Raw genomic sequence first — 26,116 nt, forward strand, 5'->3', positions numbered from 1 at the left:
AATGTATTGACGAAAGATCTGTGGTTCTGTGTGGGAAAATGTCTTCAGGAAGGATCTGTGGCCAATAACATTCTTGTCAATTAACATTGGAAAGTTTGAAAAATAAATTTTAGAGTTAAAATATTTGATCATTTAAAAAGAATAACTCATATTTTATTATGGAAAGCACGTTGCCCCTTTAAGTCGTCTGCTTTGACATGCTATCGATTTTAAATAATCGTTTTGCAATTTTGTAAATATTCAGAAACGACGCATTGCAATCCAAACATTTACAAATACGACTTCGAGACGAGGAGACAAATTGATTATGGAGAAAAACGAACATAAATCAGAAAGTGGGGAAAGTGGGGAAGGTGACACACCGTTCCATCGTGCAGTTTGTAAAGGTGATAAGAAGCTAGTGATGGAAATGCTTGAAGGATACAATAAAAAGAAAAAACGTGAAGTATTAGAAACCCGCGCTTTGGACGTAAATTTGCACAGACTGTTATGCTCGGTGAACTACCGCTCTTCACCTCGGCCTTGTCCTTCAACAAAGGTTTACTGTTTTTCTCCTTTGCTTCTCGATGAAATATTATGTTTTACTGCTGCTATTTTAACTCTCATATATTTCATTTTCATTTTTTTTTTTTTTTAATAAAGATAAGGACTCTGCCGGGTTGAACATTTTTAAAACACGTCACTATGATGACGTCAGGACGTTATGTTTCACATGCGAATTTCCAATTAACACAAGTTGATTTGGTCTTTTACATTTTAGTCTTTAAGGAATATTTGTTGAATTTCTCTGTATTTTAAAAACAAAATCTCACTTTTTCACTCTTAAAGTTATATTTTTACTTTGTAAGCTGCACCCTGTTTTCACTCGGTGAAATAAATTTTTTATCTCCCACCGAAATTCAACAATCATCCTCTAGTTATCTTTCAATAAATTTTGATCATTGTATTAAGTGTGTTGATCAGTTTGAAATGATGTGACTTTTAAAAGCCTTTTTTATTATTCTTAAACAATTCGCGCATGGTAATGATAAAAAAACGTGGCACATTTTCTTAATAACATAATGAATTGTAAGTAATAGTTAGATGATATGAAAAAACATTTGTAATAAAATTTCATAAGCTTTACACACATTTATTCTCGACAAACATCACAGTACAACTGAATACATTTAGACAATTCAAACCATAAGTAAGATCTACCTATAGTCTATTTCACATTTCTACAACATTTTAATGATTAAAAATGGGCGGAGTGAACGTAACAAACGAGCCCTTCTTAATCATTGAAATATCACTTTAGGTCATCTAACTTTCTTAGAGTACAACCTCATTGACAGCGCAAAATCTGACGAAGGGAGTGTGTAGCGAATGAGTGGCAGGTTATAGTCTAAGACCGCATAAAGCTCCCGCTCCGCATAAATCATCATCTTCATCATCATCATCATCATCATCATCATCATCATCATCATCATCATCATCATCATCATCATCATCATCATCATCATCATCATCATCATCATCATATGGTTCTTCTTGTGTGCACGAGTTAAACATGTATAGTCAGGCATTATTTGTAATTGTCCCTACGCAGTTGTTATGTGCACGAGTTAAACATGTATTGTCAGGCATTATTTGTAATTGTCCCTACGCAGTTGTTATGATCAAGGGAAATAATTACGGTCCTTTACTAAAATGTTAAATAACATTTAGGTACATAGCTCGCACGTAAAGCATTTTATATAAAACTAGCACGTAACGTATATAACTCACAGGTCACGTATACAGGTTACATGTAACGCTTATAGCTCATACGTAACGCATATAGCTCAAACGTAACGCATATAGCTCAAACGTAACGCATATAGCTCACACTTAACAGATATAGCTCACACGTAACGCATATAGCTCACACGAAACGCATATATCTCACCCGCAACGTACATATCTCACACACAACGTATATAGCTCACACACAACACAGATAGCTCACACACAACACAGATAGCTCACACGTAACGTACATAGCTCACACGCAACGTACATATCTCATACACAACGTACATAGCTCACACACAACGCATATAGCGCACACGCAACGTACATAGCCCACACACAACGCATAAAGCTCACACGTTACGTATAAAGCTCACGCGTAACGCAAATAGCTTATAGCTCTAACGTTACGTAAATTGCTTACACGAAACGCAAATAACGAGCATGATACGTAAAAATCTTGCTAGTAACGCATATTAGGCAAATCGCTCGCATGTTACCCATGAAGCACGTTAGAAGCGCATAAAGCTCACACGTTACGCAACATAGCACACACGTAGTGACAACAGGTTGCACGTTATGCATATAGCCAACAACTCTCACGTAATGTACATAGCTCACATGTAGTGCCAACAGCTCACACGTTATGCATATAGCTCACATGTAGTGCCAGCAGCTCGTACGTTATGCATATAACTCACAGGTAGTGCCAGCAGCTCGCACGTTATGCATATAGCTCACATGTAGTGCCAGCAGCTCACAAGTTATGCATATAGTTCACATGTAGTCCCAGCAGCTCGTACGTTCTGCATATAGCTCACATGTAGTGCCAGCAGCTCACACGTTATGCATATAGCTCACATGTAGTGCCAGCAGCTCACACGTTATGCATATAGCTCACATGTAGTGCCAGTAGCTCGCACGTTATGCATATAGCTCACATATAGTGCCAGCAGCTCGTACGTTATGCATATAGCTCACATGTAGTGCCAGCAGCTCGCACGTAATACATAAAGCTCAAACGTAGTAGTGCCAACAGCTCGCACTTTATGCATATAGCTCAAACGTAGTAGTGCCAACAGCTCGTATGTTCTGCATATAGCTCACACGTAGTGTCAGCAACTCGCAGGTTATGCATATAGCTCACACGTAGTGCCAACAGCTCTCACGTAATGCACATAGCTCACACGTAGTGCAAACAGCTCGCATGTAATGCATATAGCTCACACGTAGTGCCAGCAACTCGCACGTTATGCATATAGCTCACACGTAGTGCCAGCACCTCGCACGTTATGCATATAGCTCACACGTAGTGCCAGCAACTCGCACGTTATGCATATAGCTCACACGTAGTGCCAGCAGCTCACACAGTATGCATATAGCTCACACGTGGTGCCAACAGCTCGTACGTTATGAATATAGCTATCACGTAGTGCCAACAGCTCGCACGTACTGCATATAGCTCACACGTAATGCCAACAGCTCGCACGTAATGCATATAGCTCACACGTAGCACCAGCATCTCATACGTTATGCATATAGCTCACACGTACTGCCAGCAGCTCGCACTTAATGCATATAGCTCACACGTAGTGCCAACAGCTCGCACGTAATGCATATTGCTCACACGTAGTGCCAACAGCTCGCACGTAATGCATACAGCTCATACGCAGTGCCAACAGCTCGCACGTTATGCATTTAGCTCACAAATAGTGCCAGCAGCTCGCACGTAATGCTTATAGCTCACACGTAATGCCAACAGCTCGCACGTAATTAGTAAATAACACATCTTACGCAGCTTTACGTTGTGCCAACAGCTTGCACGTAATGCACATAGCTCACACATAGCGCATAAAGCTCGTTATTAGCACATACAGCTAACACGTAGCGCATATAGCTCTCACGTAGCGCTTATAGCTCACACATAGCGCATAAAGCTCGTTATTAGCACATACAGCTAAGACGTAGCGCATATAGCTCTCACGTAGCGCTTATAGCTCACATGTAGCGCATATAGCTCACATATAACGTTGATAGCTCACATGTAACGCATATAGCTCGCATGTAACGCATTGAGGTCACATGTAACGTTAATAGCTCACATGTAACGTTGATAGCTCACATGTAACGTTGATAGCTCACATGTAACGTCAAGAGCTCACATGCAACGCATATAGCGCGCATGTAACGCATAAAGCTCACATTTAACTCATATAGCTAGCGCGTAACGCAAACAGCTCGCGCGTAACGCAATTTCCTCGCACGTTACGCATAAAACTCATACCTAACGCAGGTAGTTCTTATGTAATGTATATTACTCACACGTGACGCAAATCATTCCTATGTAACGCATATAGCTAAAACGTAGCGCACAGTACTCGCACGTAACGCATAAAGCTCACGTGTGCAGAAAGATCTTGCAATGCATATCTTGCAGAGCTGAGTGATTGTTAAAGCTTTAAACTTCATGCACACTTTATTTTCTCCTTTTGTTAAGAAGTATTGTTGGAAAATTAAGGACATTCATATAATGTTATTTACTTGTTAGTTGTAATCAGATAATAATTTATATGAGTGATTAAATATTCCTAAGTTTGCTACCATTGATGAATGTTGGCCAAGTGTGAGGTTAGGATCCAATTAACTTGTTTAAACCCCTAGAAATGAACTCTAAACATTCGTTATTAAAGATATGGTTATGCAAATGTTAACTGTCATTTTTGTATTGTGTTTTGTGTTCCTGTTTGGTGTCTCACTATGGTGCCTGTTTACAAGCTTTGTGTTATGTTTTCGTTGCTTGGTTTGCCTATGTACTTTAAAATGTATAAACTAATAGTTTGATTAAAATGTCTTTTTGTGTGCATATTTCAGATATATTCGATACGCTGCTGGACAACGAAGCTAAATTGAATGAAATTAATACCAAAGGCGACAATATATGCCATGCACTAATACAGTAGGTATCACTACGGGTATACGTAAGGTGGTACTGCAGGAATATGGCAGTTAGCACTGCATGTATACGTAAGGTGGTACTGCAGGAATATAGCAGTTAGCACTGCATGTATACGTTAGGTGGTACTGCAGGAATATGGCAGTTAGCACTGCATATATACGTTAGGTGGTACTGCAGGAATATGGCAGTTAGCACTGCATTTATACATTAGGTGGTACTGCAGGAATATGGCAGTTAGCACTGCATATATACGTTAGGTGGTACTGCAGGAATATGGCAGTTAGCACTGCATATATACGTTAGGTTGTACTGCAGGAATATGGCAGTTAGCACTGCATATATACGTTAGGTGGTTATGCAGGAATATGGCAGTTAGCACTGCATTTATACATTAGGTGGTACTGCAGGAATATGGCAGTTAGCACTGCATATATACGTTAGGTTGTACTGCAGGAATATGGCAGTTAGCACTGCATTTATACATTAGGTGGTACTGCAGGAATATAGCAGTTAGCACTGCATTTATACATTAGGTGGTACTGCAAGAATATGGCAGTTAGCACTGCATTTATACATTAGGTGGTACTGCAGGAATATGGCAAATAGCACTGCATTTATACATTAGGTGGTACTGCAAAAATATGGCAGTTAGCACTGCATTTATACATTAGGTGGTACTGCAAGAATATGGCAGTTAGCACTGCATTTATACGTTATGTGGTACTGCAGGAATATGGCAGTTAGCACTGCATATATGAGTTAGGTGGTACTGCAGGAATATGGCAGTTAGCACTGCATATATACGTTAGGTGGTACTGCAGGAATATGGCAGTTAGCACTGCATATATACGTTAGGTGGTACTGCAGTAATATGGCAGTTAGCACTGCAATTATACATTAGGTGGTACTGCAGGAATATGGCAGTTAGCACTGCATATATACGTTAGGTTGTACTGCAGGAATATGGCGGTAAGCACTGCATTTATACATTAGGTGGTACTGCAGGAATATGGCAGTTAGCACTGCATTTATACATTAGGTGGTACTGCAAGAATATGGCAGTTAGCACTGCATTTATACATAAGTTGGTACTGCAGGAATATGGCAGTTAGCACTGCATTTATACATTAGATGGTATAGCACTGCATGTATAAGTTAGGTTGTACTGCAGGAATATGGCAGTTAGCACTCCATATATACATTAGGTGGTACTGCAGGAATATGGCAGTTAGCACTGCATGTATACGTTAGGTGGTACTGCAGGAATATGGCAGTTAGCACTGCATGTATACGTTAGGTGGTACTGCAGGAATATGGCAGTTAGCACTGGATGTATACGTTAGGTGGTACTGCAGGAATATGGCAGTTAGCATTGCATACACACGTTAGGTGGTACTGCAGGAATATGGCAGTTAGCACTGTATGTATACGTTAGGTGGTACTGCAGGAATATGGCAGTTAGCACTGCATGTATACGTTAGGTTGTACTGCAGGAATATGGCAGTTAGCACTACATGTATACGTTAAGTGGTACTGCAGGAATATGGCAGTTAGCATTGCATGTAAACGTTAGGTGGTACTGCAGAAATATAACAGTCAGCACTGCATGTATACGTTAGGTGGTACTGCAGGAATATGGTAGTTAGCATTGCATGTAAACGTTAGGTGGTACTGCAGGAATATGGCAGTTAGCACTGCATGTAAACGTTAGGTGGTACTGCAGAAATATAACAGTCAGCACTGCATGTATACTTTAGGTGGTACTGCAGGAATATGGCAGTTAGCACTACATGTATACGTTAAGTGGTACTGCAGGAATATGGCAGTTAGCATTGCAGGTAAACGTTAGGTGGTACTGCAGGAATATGGCAGTTAGCATTGCATGTAAACGTTAGGTGGTACTGCAGAAATATAACAGTCAGCACTGCATGTATACGTTAGGTGGTACTGCAGGAATATGGCAGTTAGCATTGCATGTAAACGTTAGGTGGTACTGCAGGAATATGACAGTTAGCACTGCATGTATACGTTAGGTGGTACTGCAGGAATATGGCAGTTAGCATTGCATGTAAACGTTAGGTGGTACTGCAGAAATATGGCAGATAGCATTGCAGGTAAACGTTAGGTGGTACTGCAGGAATATGGCAGTTAGCATTGCATGTAAACGTTAGGTGGTACTGCAGGAATATGGCAGTTAGCATTGCAGGTAAACGTTAGGTGGTACTGCAGGAATATGGCAGTTAGCATTGCATGTAAACGTTAGGTGGTACTGCAGAAATATAACAGTCAGCACTGCATGTATACGTTAGGTGGTACTGCAGGAATATGGCAGTTAGCATTGCATGTAAACGTTAGGTGGTACTGCAGAAATATAACAGTCAGCACTGCATGTATACGTTAGGTGGTACTGCAGGAATATGGCAGTTAGCATTGCATGTAAACGTTAGGTGGTACTGCAGGAATATGGCAGTTAGCACTGCATGTAAACGTTAGGTGGTACTGCAGAAATATAACAGTCAGCATTGCATGTATACGTTAGGTGGTACTGCAGGAATATGGCAGTTAGCACTACATGTATACGTTAAGTGGTACTGCAGGAATATGGCAGTTAGCATTGCATGTAAACGTTAGGTGGTACTGCAGAAATATAACTGTCAGCACTGCATGTATACGTTAGGTGGTACTGCAGGAATATGGCAGTTAGCATTGCATGTAAACGTTAGGTGGTACTGCAGGAATATGGCAGTTAGCACTGCATGTAAACGTTAGGTGGTACTGCAGGAATATGGCAGTTAGCATTGCATGTAAACGTTAGGTTGTACTGCAGGAATATGGCAGTTAGCACTACATGTATACGTTAAGTGGTACTGCAGGAATATGGCAGTTAGCATTGCATGTAAACGTTAGGTGGTACTGCAGGAATATGGCAGATAGCACTGCATGTAAACGTTAGGTGGTACTGCAGGAATATGGCAGTTAGCACTGCATGTAAACGTTAGGTGGTACTGCAGGAATATGGCAGATAGCACTGCATGTAAACGTTAGGTGGTACTGCAGGAATATGGCAGTTAGCACTGCATGTAAACGTTAAGTGGTACTGCAGGAATATGGCAGTTAGCATTGCATGTAAACGTTAGGTGGTACTGCAGGAATATGGCAGTTAGCACTGCAGGTAAACGTTAGGTGGTACTGCAGGAATATGGCAGTTAGCACTGCAGGTAAACGTTAGGTTGTACTGCAGGAATATTGCAGTTAGCATTGCATGTAAACGTTAGGTGGTACTGCAGGAATATGGCAGTTAGCATTGCATGTAAACGTTAGGTGGTACTGCAGGAATATGGCAGTTAGCATTGCATGTATACGTTAGGTGGTACTGAAGGAATATGACAGTTAGCACTGCATATATATATATATACGTTAGGTGGTACTGCAGGAATATGGCAGTTAGCATTGCATGTAAACGTTAGGTGGTAATGCAGGAATATGACAGTTAGCACTGCAGGTAAACGTTAGGTGGTACTGCAGGAATATGGCAGTTAGCACTGCATGTAAACGTTAGGTGGTACTGCAGGAATATGGCAGTTAGCATTGCATGTAAACGTTAGGTGGTACTGCAGGAATATGGCAGAGAGCATTGCAGGTAAACGTTAGGTGGTACTGCAGGAATATGGCAGTTAGCACTGCATGTAAACGTTAGGTGGTACTGCAGGAATATGGCAGTTAGCACTGCATGTATACGTTAGGTTGTACTGCTGGAATATGACAGTTAGAACTGCATATATACGTTAGGCGGTACTGCAGAAATATGGCAGTTAGCCCTGCATGTATACGTTAGGTGGTACTGCAGGAATATGGCAATTAGAACTGCATATATACGTTAGGTGGTACTGCAGGAATATAGTAGATAGCACTGCATGTATACGTTAAGTGGTACTGCAGGAATATGGCAGTTAGCACTGCATGTATACGTTAGGTGGTACTGCAGGAATATGGCAGAGAGCATTGCAGGTAAACGTTAGGTGGTACTGCAGGAATATGGCAGTTAGCACTGCATGTAAACGTTAGGTGGTACTGCAGGAATATGGCAGTTAGCACTACATGTATACGTTAGGTTGTACTGCTGGAATATGACAGTTAGAACTGCATATATACGTTAGGCGGTACTGCAGAAATATGGCAGTTAGCCCTGCATGTATACGTTAGGTGGTACTGCAGGAATATGGCAATTAGAACTGCATATATACGTTAGGTGGTACTGCAGGAATATAGTAGATAGCACTGCATGTATACGTTAAGTGGTACTGCAGGAATATGGCAGTTAGCACTGCATGTATACGTTAGGTTGTACTGCAGTAATATGGCAGTTAGAACTGCATACACACGTTAGCTGGTACTGCAGAAATATGGCAGTTATCACTGCATGTATACGTTAGGTGGTACTGCAGGAATAAGTTAGCACTACATGTATACGTTAGGTGGTACTGCAGGAATAATTTAGCACTGTATATATACATTAGGTGGTACTGCAGGAATATGGCAGTTAGTACTACTTGTATACGTTAGGTGGTACTGCAGGAATATGGTAGTTAGCACTGCATATATACGTTAGGTGGTACTGCAGAAATAATTTAGCACTGCATCTATACGTTAGGTGGTACTGCAGGAATATGGCAGATAGCACTGCATGTATACGTTAGGTTGTACTGCAGGAATAAGTTAACACTGCATATATACGTTAGGTGGTACTGCAGGAATATGGCAATTAGAACTGAATATATACTTTAAGTGGTACTGCAGGAATGTGGCAGTAAGCACAGCATATATACGTTAGGTGGTACTGCAGGAATATGGCAGTTAGAACTGCATAAATACGTTAGGTGGTACTGCAGTAATATGGCAGTTAGCACTGCATATATACGTTAGGTGGTACTGCAGGAATATGGCAGTTAGCACTGCATGTATACGTTAGGTGGTACTGCAGGAATATGGCAGTTAGCACTGCATGTGTACGTTAGGTTGTACTGCAGGAATATGGCAGTTAGCACTGCATATATACGTTAGGTGGTACTGCAGGAATATGGCAGTTAGCACTACATGTATACGTTAGGTTGTACTGCCGGAATATGACAGTTAGAACTGCATATATACGTTAGGCGGTACTGCAGAAATATGGTAGTTAGCCCTGCATGTATACGTTAGGTGGTACTGCGGAATATGGCAGTTAGCACTGCATATATACGTTAGGTGGTACTGCAGGAATATGGCAATTAGAACTGCATATATACGTTAGGTGGTACTGCAGGAATATGGTAGATAGCACTACATGTATACGTTAGGTTGTACTGCAGGAATATGGCAGTTAATACTGCATGTATACGTTAGGTGGTACTGCAGGAATATGGCAGTTAGCACTGCATGTATAAGTTAGGTTGTACTGCAGTAATATGGCAGTTAGAACTGCATACACACGTTAGCTGGTACTGCAGAAATATGGCAGTTATCACTGCATGTATACGTTAGGTGGTACTGCAGGAATAAGTTAGCACTACATGTATACGTTAGGTGGTACTGCAGGAATAATTTAGCACTGTATATATACATTAGGTGGTACTGCAGGAATATGGCAGTTAGTACTACTTGTATACGTTAGGTGGTACTGCAGGAATATGGTAGTTAGCACTGCATATATACGTTAGGTGGTACTGCGGAAATAATTTAGCACTGCATCTATACGTTAGGTGGTACTGCAGGAATATGGCAGATAGCACTGCATGTATACGTTAGGTTGTACTGCAGGAATAAGTTAACACTGCATATATATGTTAGGTAGTACTGCAGGAATATGGCAATTAGAACTGAATATATACATTAGGTGGTACTGCAGGAATGTGGCAGTTAGCACAGCATATATACGTTAGGTGGTACTGCAGGAATATGGCAGTTAGAACTGCATAAATACGTTAGGTGGTACTGCAGTAATATGGCAGTTAGCACTGCATATATACGTTAGGTGGTTCTGCAGGAATATGGCAGTTAGCACTGCATGTATACGTTAGGTGGTACTGCAGGAATATGGCAGTTAGCACTGCATGTATACGTTAGGTTGTACTGCAGGAATATGGCAGTTAGCACTGCATATATACGTTAGGTGGTACTGCAGGAATATGGCAGTTAGCACTGCATTTATACATTAGGTGGTACTGCAGGAATATGGCAGTTAGCACTGCATATATACGTTAGGTTGTACTGCAGGAATATGGCAGTTAGCACTGCATTTATACATTAGATGGTACTGCAGGAATATGGCAGTTAGCACTGCATTTATACATTAGGTGGTACTGCAAGAATATGGCAGTTAGAACTGCATTGATACATTAGGTGGTACTGCAAGAATATGGCAGTTAGCACTGCATTTATACATTAGGTGGTACTGCTGGAATATGGCAGTTAGCACTGCATTTATACATTAGGTGGTACTGCAGGAATATGGCAGTTAGCACTGCATTTATACATTATGTGGTACTGCAAGAATATGGCAGTTAGCACTGTATTTATACATTAGGTAGTACTGCAAGAATATGGCAGTTAGCACTGCATTTATACGTTATGTGGTACTGCAGGAATATGGCAGTTAGCAATGCAAATATACGTTAGGTGGTACTGCAGGAATATGGCAGTTAGCACTGCATATATACGTTAGGTGGTACTGCAGGAATGTGGCAGTTAGCACTGCATATATACCTTAGGTGTTACTGCAGGAATATGGCAGTTAGCACTGCATTTATACATTAGGTGGTACTGCAAGAATATGGCAGTTAGCACTGCATTTATACATTAGGTGGTACTGCAGGAATATGGCAGTTAGCACTGCATTTATACATTAGGTGTATAGCACTGCATGTATAAGTTAGGTTGTACTGCAAGAATATGGCAGTTAGCACTCCATATATACATTAGGTGGTACTGCAGGAATATGGCAGTTAGCACTGCATGTATACGTTAGGTGGTACTGCAGGAATATGGCAGTTAGCACTGCATGTATACGTTAGGTGGTACTGCAGGAATATGGCAGTTAGCACTGCATACACACGTTAGGTGGTACTGCAGGAATATGGCAGTTAGCACTGCATGTATTCGTTAGGTGGTACTGCAGGAATATGGCTGTAAGCATTGCATGTAAACGTTAGGTGGTAGTGCAGGAATATGGCAGTTAGCACTGCATTTATACGTTAGGTGGTACTGCAGGAATATGGCAGATAGCACTGCATGTAAACGTTAGGTGGTACTGCATGAATATGGCAGTTAGCACTGCATGTATACGTTAGGTGGTACTGCAGGAATATGGCAGATAGCACTGCATGTAAACGTTAGGTGGTACTGCAGGAATATGGCAGTTAGCACTGCATGTATACGTTAGGTGGTACTGCAGGAATATGGCAGATAGCACTGCATGTAAACGTTAGGTGGTACTGCAGGAATATGGTAGTTAGCACTGCATGTAAACGTTAGGTGGTACTGCAGGAATATGGTAGTTAGCATTGCAGGTAAACGTTAGGTGGTACTGCAGGAATATGGCAGTTAGCACTGCATGTAAACGTTAGGTGGTACTGCAGGAATATGACAGTTAGCACTGCATGTATACGTTAGGTGGAACTGCTGGAATATGGCAGTTAGCACTGCATGTATACGTTAGGTGGTACTGCAGGAATATGGCAGTTAGCATTGCATGTAAACGTTAGGTGGTACTGCAGGAATATGGCAGTTAGCATTGCAGGTAAACGTTAGGTGGTACTGCAGGAATATGGTAGTTAGCATTGCAGGTAAACGTTAGGTGGTACTGCAGGAATATGACAGTTAGCATTGCATGTAAACGTTAGGTGGTACTGCAGGAATATGGCAGTTAGCACTGCATTTATACGTTAGGTGGTACTGCAGGAATATGGCAGTTAGCATTGCATGTAAACGTTAGGTGGTACTGCAGGAATATGGCAGTTAGCACTGCATGTATACGTTAGGTGGTACTGCAGGAATATGGCAGTTAGCACTGCATGTATACGTTAGGTGGAACTGCTGGAATATGGCAGTTAGCACTGAATGTATACGTTAGGTGGTACTGCAGGAATATGGCAGTTAGCATTGCATGTAAACGTTAGGTGGTACTGAAGGGATATGACAGATAGCACTACATGTCTACGTTTGGTTGTACTGCAGCAATATGGCAGTTAGAACTGCATAAATACGTTAGGTGGTACTGCAGTAATATGGCAGCTAGCACTGCATATATACGTTAGGTGGTACTGCAGGAATATGGCAGTTAGCACTGCATGTATACGTTAGGTGGTACTGCAGGAATATTGCAATTAGCACTGCATGTATACGTTAGGTTGTACTGCAGGAATATGGCAGTTAGCACTGCATATATACGTTAGGTGGTACTGCAGGAATATGGCAGTTAGCACTGCATTTATACATTAGGTGGTACTGCAGGAATATGGCAGTTAGCACTGCATGTATACGTTAGGTTGTACGGCAGGAATATGGCAGTTAGCACTGCATTTATACATTAGGTGGTACTGCAGGAATATGGCAGTTAGCACTGCATTTATACATTAGGTGGTACTGCAAGAATATGGCAGTTAAAACTGCATTGATACATTAGGTGGTACTGCAAGAATATGGCAGTTAGCACTGCATTTATACATTAGGTGGTACTGCAAGAATATGGCAGTTAGCACTGCATTTATACATTAGGTGGTACTGCAGGAATATGGCAGTTAGCACTGCATTTATACATTAGGTGGTACTGCAAGAATATGGCAGTTAGCACTGCATTGATACATTAGGTGGTACTGCAAGAATATGGCAGTTAGCACTGCATTTATACGTTATGTGGTACTGCAGGAATATGGCAGTTAGCACTGCATATATACGTTAGGTGGTACTGCAGGAATATGGCAGTTAGCACTGCATATATACGTTAGGTGGTACTGCAGGAATATGGCAGTTAGCACTGCATATATACGTTAGGTGGTACTGCAGGAATATGGCAGTAAGCACTGCAATTATACATTAGGTTGTACTGCAGGAATATGGCAGTTAGCACTGCATATATACGTTAGGTTGTGCTGCAGGAATAAGGCAGCAAGCACTGCATTTATACATTAGGTGGTACTGCAGTAATATGGCAGTTAGCACTGCATTTATACATTAGGTGGTACTGCAAGAATATGGCAGTTAGCACTGCATTTATACATTAGGTGGTACTGCAGGAATATGGCAGTTAGCACTGCATTTATACATTAGGTGTATAGCACTGCATGTATAAGTTAGGTTGTACTGCAGGAATATGGCAGTTAGCACTCCATATATACATTAGGTGGTACTGCAGGAATATGGCAGTTAGCACTGCATGTATACGTTAGGTGGTTCTGCAGGAATATGGCAGTAAGCACTGCATGTATACGTTAGGTGGTACTGCAGGAATAAGTCAGTTAGCACTGCATATATACGTTAGGTGGTTCTGCAGGAATATGGCAGTAAGCACTGCATGTATACGTTAGGTGGTACTGCAGGAATAAGGCAGTTAGCACTGCATATATACGTTAGGTGGTACTGCAGGAATATGGCAATTAGAACTGCATATATACGTTAGGTGGTACTGCAGGAATATGGTAGATAGCACTACATGTATACGTTAGGTTGTACTGCAGGAATATGGCAGTTAATACTGCATGTATACGTTAGGTGGTACTGCAGGAATATGGCAGTTAGCACTGCATGTATAAGTTAGGTTGTACTGCAGTAATATGGCAGTTTGAACTGCATACACACGTTAGCTGGTACTGCAGAAATATGGCAGTTATCACTGCATGTATACGTTAGGTGGTACTGCAGGAATAAGTTAGCACTACATATATACGTTAGGTGGTACTGCAGGAATAATATAGCACTGTATATGTACATTAGGTGGTACTGCAGGAATATGGCAGTTAGTACTACTTGTATACGTTAGGTGGTACTGCAGGAATATGGTAGTTAGCACTGCATATATACGTTAGGTGGTACTGCAGAAATAATTTAGCACTGCATCTATACGTTAGGTGGTACTGCAGGAATATGGCAGATAGCACTGCATGTATACGTTAGGTTGTACTGCAGGAATAAGTTAACACTGCATATATACGTTAGGTAGTACTGCAGGAATATGGCAATTAGAACTGAAAATATACACTAGGTGGTAATGCAGGAATGTGGCAGTTAGCACAGCATATATACGTTAGGTGGTACTGCAGGAATATGGCAGTTAGAACTGCATAAATACGTTAGGTGGTACTGCAGTAATATGGCAGTTAGCACTGCATATATACGTTAGGTGGTACTGCAGGAATATGGCAGTTAGCACTGCATGTATACGTTAGGTGGTACTGCAGGAATATGGCAGTTAGCACTGCATGTATACGTTAGGTTGTACTGCAGGAATATGGCAGTTAGCACTGCATATATACGTTAGGTGGTACTGCAGGAATATGGCAGTTAGCACTGCATTTATACATTAGGTGGTACTGCAGGAATATGGCAGTTAGCACTGCATATATACGTTAGGTTGTACTGCAGGAATATGGCAGTTAGCACTGCATTTATACATTAGGTGGTACTGCAGGAATATGGCAGTTAGCACTGCATTTATACATTAGGTGGTACTGCAAGAATATGGCAGTTAGAACTGCATTGATACATTAGGTGGTACTGCAAGAATATGGCAGTTAGCACTGCATTTATACATTAGGTGGTACTGCAGGAATATGGCAGTTAGCACTGCATTTATACATTAGGTGGTACTGCAGGAATATGGCAGTTAGCACTGCATTTATACATTATGTGGTACTGCAAGAATATGGCAGTTAGCACTGCATTTATACATTAGGTGGTACTGCAAGAATATGGCAGCTAGCACTGCATTTATACGTTATGTGGTACTGCAGGAATATGTCAGTTAGCACTGCATATATACGTTAGGTGGTACTGCAGGAATATGGCAGTTAGCACTGCATATATACGTTAGGTGGTACTGCAGGAATGTGGCAGTTAGCACTGCATATATACGTTAGGTGGTACTGCAGGAATATGGCAGTTAGCACTGCAATTATACATTAGATTGTACTGCAGGAATATGGCAGTTAGCACTGCATATATACGTTAGATTGTACTGCATGAATATGGCAGTAAGCACTGCATTTATACATTAGGTGGTACTGCAGGAATATGGCAGTTAGCACTGCATTTATACATTAGGTGGTACTGCAAGAATATGGCAGTTAGCACTGCATTTATACATTAGGTGGTACTGCAGGAATATGGCAGTTAGCACTGCATTTATACATTAGGTGTATAGCACTGCATGTATAAGTTAGGTTGTACTGCAAGAATATGGCAGTAAGCACTCCATATATACATTAGGTGGTACTGCAGGAATATGGCAGTTAGCACTGCATGTATACGTTAGGTGGTACTGCAGGAATATGGCAGTTAGCACTGCATGTATACGTTAGGTGGTACTGCAGGAATATGGCAGTTAGCTCTGCATACACACGTTAGGTGGTACTGCAGGAATATGGCAGTTAGCACTGCATGTATACGTTAGGTGGTACTGCAGGAATATGGCTGTAAGCATTGCATGTAAACGTTAGGTGGTACTGCAGGAATATGACAGTTAGCACTGCATGTATACGTTAGGTGGTACTGCAGGAATATGGCAGTTAGCATTGCATGTAAACGTTAGGTTGTACTGCAGGAATATGGCAGTTAGCATTGCATGTAAACGTTAGGTGGTACTGCAGGAATATGGCAGTTAGCACTGCATGTATACGTTAGGTGGTACTGCAGGAATATGGCAGTTAGTACTGCAGGTAAACGTTAGGTGGTACTGCAGGAATATGGCAGTTAGCATTGCATGTAAACGTTAGGTGGTACTGCAGGAATATGACAGTTAGCACTGCATGTATACGTTAGGTGGAACTGCTGGAATATGGCAGTTAGCACTGCATGTATACGTTAGGTGGTACTGCAGGAATATGGCAGTTAGCATTGCATGTAAACGTTAGGTGGTACTGAAGGGCTATGGCAGATAGCACTACATGTCTACGTTTGGTTGTACTGCAGCAATATGGCAGTTAGAACTGCATAAATACGTTAGGTGGTACTGCAGTAATATGGCAGTTAGCACTGCATATATACGTTAGGTGGTACTGCAGGAATATGGCAGTTAGCACTGCATGTATACGTTAGGTGGTACTGCTGGAATATGGCAGTTAGCACTGCATGTATACGTTAGGTTGTACTGCAGGAATATGGCAGTTAGCACTGCATATATACGTTAGGTGGTACTGCAGGAATATGGCAGTTAGCACTGCATTTATACATTAGGTGGTACTGCAGGAATATGGCAGTTAGCACTGCATGTATACGTTAGGTTGTACTGCAGGAATATGGCAGTTAGCACTGCATTAATACATTAGGTGGTACTGCAGGAATATGGCAGTTAGCACTGCATTTATACATTAGGTGGTACTTCAAGAATATGGCAGTTAGAACTGCATTGATACATTAGGTGGTACTTCAAGAATATGGCAGTTAGCACTGCATTTATACATTAGGTGGTACTGCAAGAATATGGCAGTTAGCACTGCATTTATACATTAGGTGGTACTGCAGGAATATGGCAGTTAGCACTGCATTTATACATTAGGTGGTACTGCAAGAATATGGCAGTTAGCACTGCATTGATACATTAGGTGGTACTGCAAGAATATGGCAGTTAGCACTGCATTTATACGTTATGTGGTACTGCAGGAATATGGCAGTTAGCACTGCATATATACGTTAGGTGGTACTGCAGGAATATGGCAGTTAGCACTGCATATATACGTTAGGTGGTACTGCAGGAATATGGCAGTTAGCACTGCATATATACGTTAGGTGGTACTGCAGGAATATGGCAGTTAGCACAGCAATTATACATTAGGTTTTACTGCAGGAATATGGCAGTTAGCACTGCATATATACGTTAGGTTGTGCTGCAGGAATATGGCAGTAAGCACTGCATTTATACATTAGGTGGTACTGCAGGAATATGGCAGTTAGCACTGCATTTATACATTAGGTGGTACTGCAAGAATATGGCAGTTAGCACTGCATTTATACATTAGGTGGTACTGCAGGAATATGGCAGTTAGCACTGCATTTATACATTAGGTGTATAGCACTGCATGTATAAGTTAGGTTGTACTGCAGGAATATGGCAGTTAGCACTCCATATATACATTAGGTGGTACTGCAGGAATATGGCAGTTAGCACTGCATGTATACGTTAGGTGGTTCTGCAGGAATATGGCAGTTAGCACTGCATGTATACGTTAGGTGGTACTGCAGGAATAAGGCAGTTAACACTGCATGTATACGTTAGGTGGTACTGCAAGAATATGGCAGTTAGCACTGCATACACACGTTAGGTGGTACTGCAGGAATATGGCAGTAAGCACTGCATGTATACGTTAGGTGGTACTGCAGGAATATGGCTGTAAGCATTGCAAGTAATCGTTAGGTGGTACTGCAGGAATATGGCAGTTAGCACTGCATGTAAACGTTAGGTGGTACTGCAGGAATATGACAGTTAGCACTGCATGTATACGTTAGGTGGAACTGCTGGAATATGACAGTTAGCATTGCATGTATACGTTAGGTGGTACTGCAGGAATATGACAGTTAGCACTGCATGTATACGTTAGGTGGTACTGCAGGAATATGGCAGTTAGCATTGCAGGTAAACGTTAGGTGGTACTGCAGGAATATGACAGTTAGCACTGCATGTATACGTTAGGTGGAACTGCTGGAATATGACAGTTAGCATTGCATGTATACGTTAGGTGGTACTGCAGGAATATGGCAGTTAGCATTGTATGTAAACGTTAGGTGGTACTGAAGGGATATGGCAGATAGCACTACATGTCTACGTTTGGTTGTACTGCAGCAATATGGCAGTTAGCACTGCATATATAAGTTAGGTGTTACTACAGGAATAATAAGCACTGCATATAAAAGTTAGGTGGTACAGCAGGAATAAGTTAGCTCTACATGTATACGTTAGGTGGTACTGCCGGAATATGGGAGTTAACACTTCATGTATACGTTAGGTGGTACTGCAGGAATATGGCAGTTAGAACTGCATGTACACGTTAGGTTGTACTGCAGGAATATGGCAGTTAGCACTGCATTTATACGTTAGGTGGTACTGCAGGAATAAGTTAACACTGAATATATACGTTAGGTAGTACTGCAGGAATATTGCAATTAGAACTGCATATATACGTTATGTGGTACTGCAGGAATAAGGCAGATAGCACTGCATGTATACGTTAGGTGGTACTGCAGGTATAAGTTAACACTGCATATATACGTTAGGTGGTACTGCATGAATAAGTTAGCACTACATGTATACGTTCGGTGGTACTGCAGGAATATGGCAGTTAGCATTGCATGTATACGTTAGGTGATACTGCAGGAATATGGCAGTTAGCACTGCATGTATAAGTTAGGTTGTACTGCAGTAATATGGCAGTTAGAACTGCATACACACGTTAGCTGGTACTGCAGAAATGTGGCAGTTATCACTGCATGTATACGTTAGGTGGTACTGCAGGAATAAGTTAGCACTACATGTATACGTTAGGTGGTACTGCAGGAATAATTTAGCACTGTATATATACATAAGGTGGTACTGCAGGAATATGGCAGTTAGTACTACTTGTATACGTTAGGTGGTACTGCAGGAATATGGTAGTTAGCACTGCATATATACGTTAGGTGGTACTGCAGGAATATGGCAGTTAGCACTGCATATATACGTTAGGTGGTACTGCAGGAATATGGCAGTTAGCACTGCATATATACGTTAGGTGGTACTACAGGAATATGGCAGTTATCACTGCATCTATACGTTAGGTGGTACTGCAGGAATATGGCAGTTAGCACTGCATGTATACGTTAGGTGGTACTGCAGGAATATGGCAGAAAGCACTACTTGTAAACGTTAGGTGGTACTGCAGGAATATGGCAGTTAGCACTGCATGTATAAGTTAGGTGGTACTGCAGGAATATGGCAGTTAGACCTGCATACATACGTTAGGTGGTACTGCATGAATATGGCAGTTGGCACTGCCTGTATACGTTAGGTGGTACTGCAGGAATATGGCAGATAGCACTACATGTATATGTTAGGTGGTACTGCAGGAATATGGCAGTTAGAACTGCATGTATACGTTAGGTGGTACTGCAGAAATATGGCAGTTAGCACTGCATGTATACGTTAGGTGGTACTGCAGGAATATGGCAGTTAGCACTGCATGTAAACGTTAGGTGGTACTGCAGGAATAAGTTAACACTGCATATATACGTTAGGTGGTACTGCAGGAATATGGCAGTTAGTACTACTTGTATACGTTAGGTGGTACTGCAGGAATATGGCAGTTAGCACTGCATGTATACGTTAGGTGGTACTGCAGTAATATGGCAGTTAGCACTGCATATATATATATATATATACGTTAGGTGGTACTGCAGGAATATGGTTGTTAGCACTGCATGTATACGTTAGGTGGTACTGCAGGAATATGGCAGTTAGCACTGCATGTAAACGTTAGGTGGTACTGCAGGAATAAGTTAACACTGCATATATACGTTAGGTGGTACTGCAGGAATATGGCAGTTAGTACTACTTGTATACGTTAGGTGGTACTGCAGGAATATGGTAGTTAGCACTGCATGTATACGTTAGGTGGTACTGCAGTAATATGGCAGTTAGCACTGCATATATATATACGTTAGGTGGTACTGCAGGAATATGATAGTTAGAACTGCATATATACGTTAGGTGGTACTGCAGTAATATGGCAGTTAGCACTGCATATATACGTTAGGTGGTACTGCATGCATATAACAGTAGGTGATACTGCACGAATACGAGAGTAGGACTGAGTGTGTACGGTATTTAACAATTCAAGTATACGGTAGGTAGCAGTGCAGGTATACGATAAATGGCTCTGCAGAAATACGGTAGATGGAACTACAAGTATATGGAAGGATGCCTTACAGATATACAATACATGACACGACAGGAATACGGAAGATAGCATGGTAGATATTAAGGTGGCACTAGGAATACAGAAGATGGCATTGCAGGTTGTACTGCAGGTGTTCAGAAGGTAGTACTGCAGGTATACGGTAGGTGGTACTGCAGATGAACGGTAGATTGTACCGCAGATGTTCGGTATGTTGTACTACAGATGTACGGTAGGTTGTATTGCAGATGTACGGTAAGTGGTAATGCAGGTATCCGGTAGGTTGTACTGCAGGTATACGGTAGGTTGTACTGCAGGTATACGGTAGGTGGTACTGCAGGTATACGGTAGGTTGTACTGCAGGTATACGGTAGGTGGTACTGCAGGTATACGGTAGGTTGTACTGCAGGTATACGGTAGGTGGTACTGCAGGTATACGGTAGATGGTACTGCAGATATATGGTAGGTGGTACTGCAGGTATACGGTAGATGGTACTGCAGATATACGGTAGGTCGTACTGCAGGTATACGGTAGATGGTACTGCAGATATATGGTAGGTGGTACTGCAGGTATACGGTATATGGTACTGCAGATATACGGTAGGTGGTACTGCAGACATACTATAGGTGGTACCACCGGTATACGGTAGGTTGTACTGCAGATATACGGTAGGTGGTACTGCAGGTATACGGTTTGTTGTACTGCAAGTAAACGGTAGATGGCACTACAGGTATACAGTAGGTGGCACTGCAGATATACGGTAGGTGGCACTACAAGTATACGGTAGGTGGTACTGCAGGTATAGGGTAGGTGGCACTGAAGGTATACAGTATGTGTAACTGCATGTATACGGTGGTTGGTTTCTACAGTTATGCGGTAGGTGGCTCTGCAGGTAATTTACACTGCAAAATTACGGTAAGTGGCACTAGAGTTATATGGTAGGTGGCACTGTAGGTATACTATAGTTTACACTGCATAATTACGGTTAGTGGCACTAGAGATATACGGTAGGTGGCACTAGATATATATGGTAGGTGGTACTGCATAATTACGGTAAGTGGCACTAAAGATATACGGTAGGTGGCACTGTAGGTATACTATAGTTTACACTGCATAATTACGGTTAGTGGCACTAGAGATATACGGTAGGTGGCACTAGATATAAATGGTAGGTGGTACTGCAGATTACGGTAGGTGGAACTGCAGGTATACGGTAGGTGGTACTGCAGTTATACGAATGGGGGTACAGCAGATAGACGGTAGGTGGTACTGGAGTATACGGTAGGTGGTAATGGAGTATACGGTAGATGGTACTGCGGGTATACGGTAGGTGGTACTGCAGGTATACAGTAGGGGGGACTGAAGGTATACGGTAGGTATTACTGCAGATGAACGGTAGGTGGTACTGCAGATGTACGGTAGGTGGTACTGCAGAGTTACGGTAGGTGGTACTGCAGATGTTCGGTAGGTGGAACTGCAGGTATACGGTAGGTGGTACTGCAGTTATACGATAGGGGGTACAGCAGATAGACGGTAAGTGGTACTGGAGTATATGGTAGGTGGAAATGGAGTCTACGGTAGGTGGTAATGAAGTATAGGGTAGATGGTAATTAAGTATAGGAAGGGTGGTACTGGAGTATATTGTAGGTGGTACTGGAGTATACGGTAGGTGGTAATGGAGTATACGGTAGGTGGTAATGGAGTATACGGTTGGTGGCAATGAAGTACAGGGTAGGTGGTAATGGAGTATATTGTAGGTGAAACTGGAGTAAATGGTAAATTGTACTGCAGGTATACGGTCGGGTTACTTCATGTATAAGGTATGTGGTATTGCAGGTATACGGTAGGTTGTACTGCATTTATAGAGTAGGGGGTTCTGCAGGTACATTGTATACAGTAGGTTGTACTTCAGGTATACAGTACGGGGTACTGCAGATATACGGTAGGAGGTACTGGATAAGACAGTAGTGAACTGCAGGTATACGGTAAGTGGTACTGCAGGTATACAGTTGGTTGTACTGCAGGTATTCAGTAGGGGGTAATGCAGGTATACGGTAGGTGGTACTGCAGGTATAATGTAGGGGGTACTGTCGGCATACGGTAGGTGGCACTACAGGTAAACGGTAGGTGGTACTGCAGGTATTCAGTAGGGGGTAATGCAGGTATACGGTAGGTGGCACTACAGGTAAACGGTAGGTGGTACTGCAGGTATACTGTAGGGGGTACTGTAGGTATACGGTAGGTGGCACTACAGGTAAACGGTAGGTGGTACTACAGGTATACAGAGGTGGCACTGCAGGTATACGGTAGCTGGCATAATAGGTATACGGTAGGTGGTACTGCAGGAATACGGTTTGTTGTACTGCAAGTAAACGGTAGGTGGCACTACAGGCATACAGTAGGTGGCACTGCAGATATACGGTAGGTGGCATTACAATTATACGGTAGGTGGTACTGCAGGTATAGGGTAGGTGGCACTGAAGGTATACAGTATGTGTAACTGCATGTATACGGTGGTTGGTTTCTACAGGTATGCGGTAGGTGGCTCTGAAGGTAATTTACACTGCAAAATTACGGTAAGTGGCACTAGAGTTATATGGTAGGTGGCACTGTAGGTATACTATAGTTTACACTGCATAATTACGGTAAGTGGCACTGAAGGTATACGGTAGGTGGCACTAGAGATATATGGTAGTTAACACTGCAGAACTACGGTAGGTGGTACTGCAGGTATACGGTAGGTGGCACTGCAGAATTACGGTAGGTGGCACTGCAGAGTTACTGTAGGTGGCACTGCAGAATAACGGTAGGTGGCACTGCAAAGTTACGGTAGGTGGCACTGTAGGTATACGGTAGGTGGCACTGCAGAATTACGGTAGGTGGCACTACAGGTATACGGTAGGTGGCACTGCAGAATTACGGTAGGTGGCACTGCAGAGTTACTGTAGGTGGTACTGCAGGTATACGGTAGGTGGCACTGCAGAGTTACGGTAGGTGGTACTGCAGGTATACGGTAGGTGGCACTACAGGTATACGGTAATTGGCACTGCAGAAGTACGGTAGGTTGCACTGTAGGCAAACAAACCTTGCAATCAATTTAGCAGGGATATCATCAAGATTTGCAAATAACCAGGGCAACAAAAATGTAATCTAGTATTCGACTTCGTCGATACTTCGATGGTTGTTAAAATGCAGCAGTGACTTCCCAAAAGCATGTGAACTAACGAAAAGAAAAAGGATCATGAAATTAAAATAATGCAACGAAACTTTCAAATAATGTATGAATTTGAATGACGTTTTGTGCTGATAGCAAAATCCTTTTCAGGTACGCGGGCATGTACCCAGATAAAGAAACTGATGTAATTGATATGCTTGATTATGTCAACGAAAAAGAAAATGCAACTAGCGATATCCCGCTGTGCAAAATGAAAAATAAAGAACAGTTCACTCCCCTCGAGCTTTCCATTCGATATGGACTTGGCAAATCATTTCTAGCGATATACAACACAAAGGTGAGTGATATAATTATAAAACAATACATTGATATGAAACCATTTTTAAACAATGTCTGCTCTACCGTTGAAATGTTATATGCAGTTTGCTAACGTGTTGTGTACGAAAACAACCACACTGCCATTTCTTTTTTCATTTTAGTCTTACAAACACCAGATCGAGTCTGGTCTTATTGACATCAAAAGGTACGACATAACTGTCCTAGATCCCGTTGTTCCTCTTCGCAAAGCCCAGGTCTGTATTCATGAAGGAAGAACGATTGGCAATGAAGAGGCTCAGCAAAACAATGCCCAGACGAGAAGCGAAAATAATACCACCAATAAACAAAATACCACAGCAGACAAGGGAAAAGACAAAGTGGCTCCTCAGTCTCTCCTGTACCTACTGTTCGACATCCCTCCTTCCAAGGCGCTGCCGTTTTTGTTGGCACCGATGGTTAAGCGCTTAATAAAGGTAAAATGGGAACGTTACAAACGGTTTATCTGGCTGTGGTGCTGTCTTCATACCATATTTGTTTGTTTCTTGACATGGTATGCAAAATCAAGGGCGGTCCAACAAAGCAACACTTCTACTGGTATGTTTGATGTATCAGTTCCTCCTACGTACATGAGGCGGGTATTTGAGGACAAGATGTTGACAGGTTTTGCAGTTTTTAGCCTCATATGGGGAATTGTGTTTTTGGTTCCAGAAGTAGCTAGATGGATACAACTTGGTTGTCCTTGTTGCCGAAACACGTTCGAATGGAACAAAATTATCCATTTAAATCCGTACAGTAACGTATCACTTAGATTGTTGCTCTCCCTGTTGTCTTTCAGTCTGATTCTTGATTTCTGGTTAACTCTAATAAACCACTACGAGCCGACTTTTCAGTATGATAACTTCTGCTTGTATGTATCTGTGATAATTGGTTGGCTGTTTCTCATCTTCCTAATGAGAGCATTCAAGTACTTCAGTTTTTTTGGAGTTATTCTGCATAAAGTTATGTTGGGCGATGTTATCCGATTTGTAGTCATTTTCACATTGAATGTGTTTGGATTCGGCACTGCGATGTTTATGGCCCTTCAAGGCTCCGGTGCTATTGACGACGAAAACTACAGCACCTATATCCGCACGTTATTATCGATGGTTAAACTCATTGGTGGTTTAGGAGACGTTCCAAACTTTTATGAAACTAGGTATCCAGAAATATGCTTTGTTATCTTTTTCGTCTATGAAATCATGACAGTTGTTGTCATATTGAACGCCCTTATAGCATTGATGAGTACAACTTGCACAGAACTAGTAGGAAATGTTAGAAACGAACATCCGCACGACCGTTATTGGCAGCTTGATCTTTTGGCACTAATCCTCTATCTTGAGGGCTTCCTTCCCGAACGTCTCATCAGAAGGGTAGGAGAAGTAAAAACTGGTAGAAGATATCTGACTATCAGATCGTTGGTAAGCCGTTTTGAACAGGAAATGGACATATATAACAAAGATAAAACGGAAGTCGAAGATAGCGATTCGGAAACGAAAGCCGAAGATAGCGATTCGGAAACGAAAGTCGAAGATAAAGATTCGGAAGAAAATAAAGTTGAGAATAATACAAACGAAGCTACGAAAGAAGTTGAACCTGGCAAACCAGACGGATACACAAACAGAGCCAATACAGATCGTCCTAAAATAGATGTTTATCATATAAAGCGTTGTGAGCATTGCCATTGTGTGCCACGGATGCAGTGTCCTTATCAAAACGAACGTTTCATAACTCCGCTTGAATAG

General features: G+C 41.9%; 1 protein-coding gene across 1 annotated transcript; it reads left to right on the plus strand.

The window, feature by feature from the left end:
• Window positions 1–327: 327 nt before the first annotated feature.
• LOC128223229 (transient receptor potential cation channel subfamily V member 3-like) lies at window positions 328–26,116 on the plus strand. Its single transcript, XM_052932521.1, has 4 exons — window positions 328–538; window positions 4,645–4,729; window positions 24,168–24,354; window positions 24,497–26,116. Exons 1-4 carry the CDS (start codon window positions 490–492, stop codon window positions 26,114–26,116), a joined length of 1,941 nt encoding a protein of 646 aa, XP_052788481.1. The 5' UTR covers window positions 328–489.

Source organism: Mya arenaria, chromosome 17 (assembly GCF_026914265.1).
Source record: "Mya arenaria isolate MELC-2E11 chromosome 17, ASM2691426v1".
NCBI lineage: Eukaryota > Metazoa > Mollusca > Bivalvia > Myida > Myidae > Mya > Mya arenaria.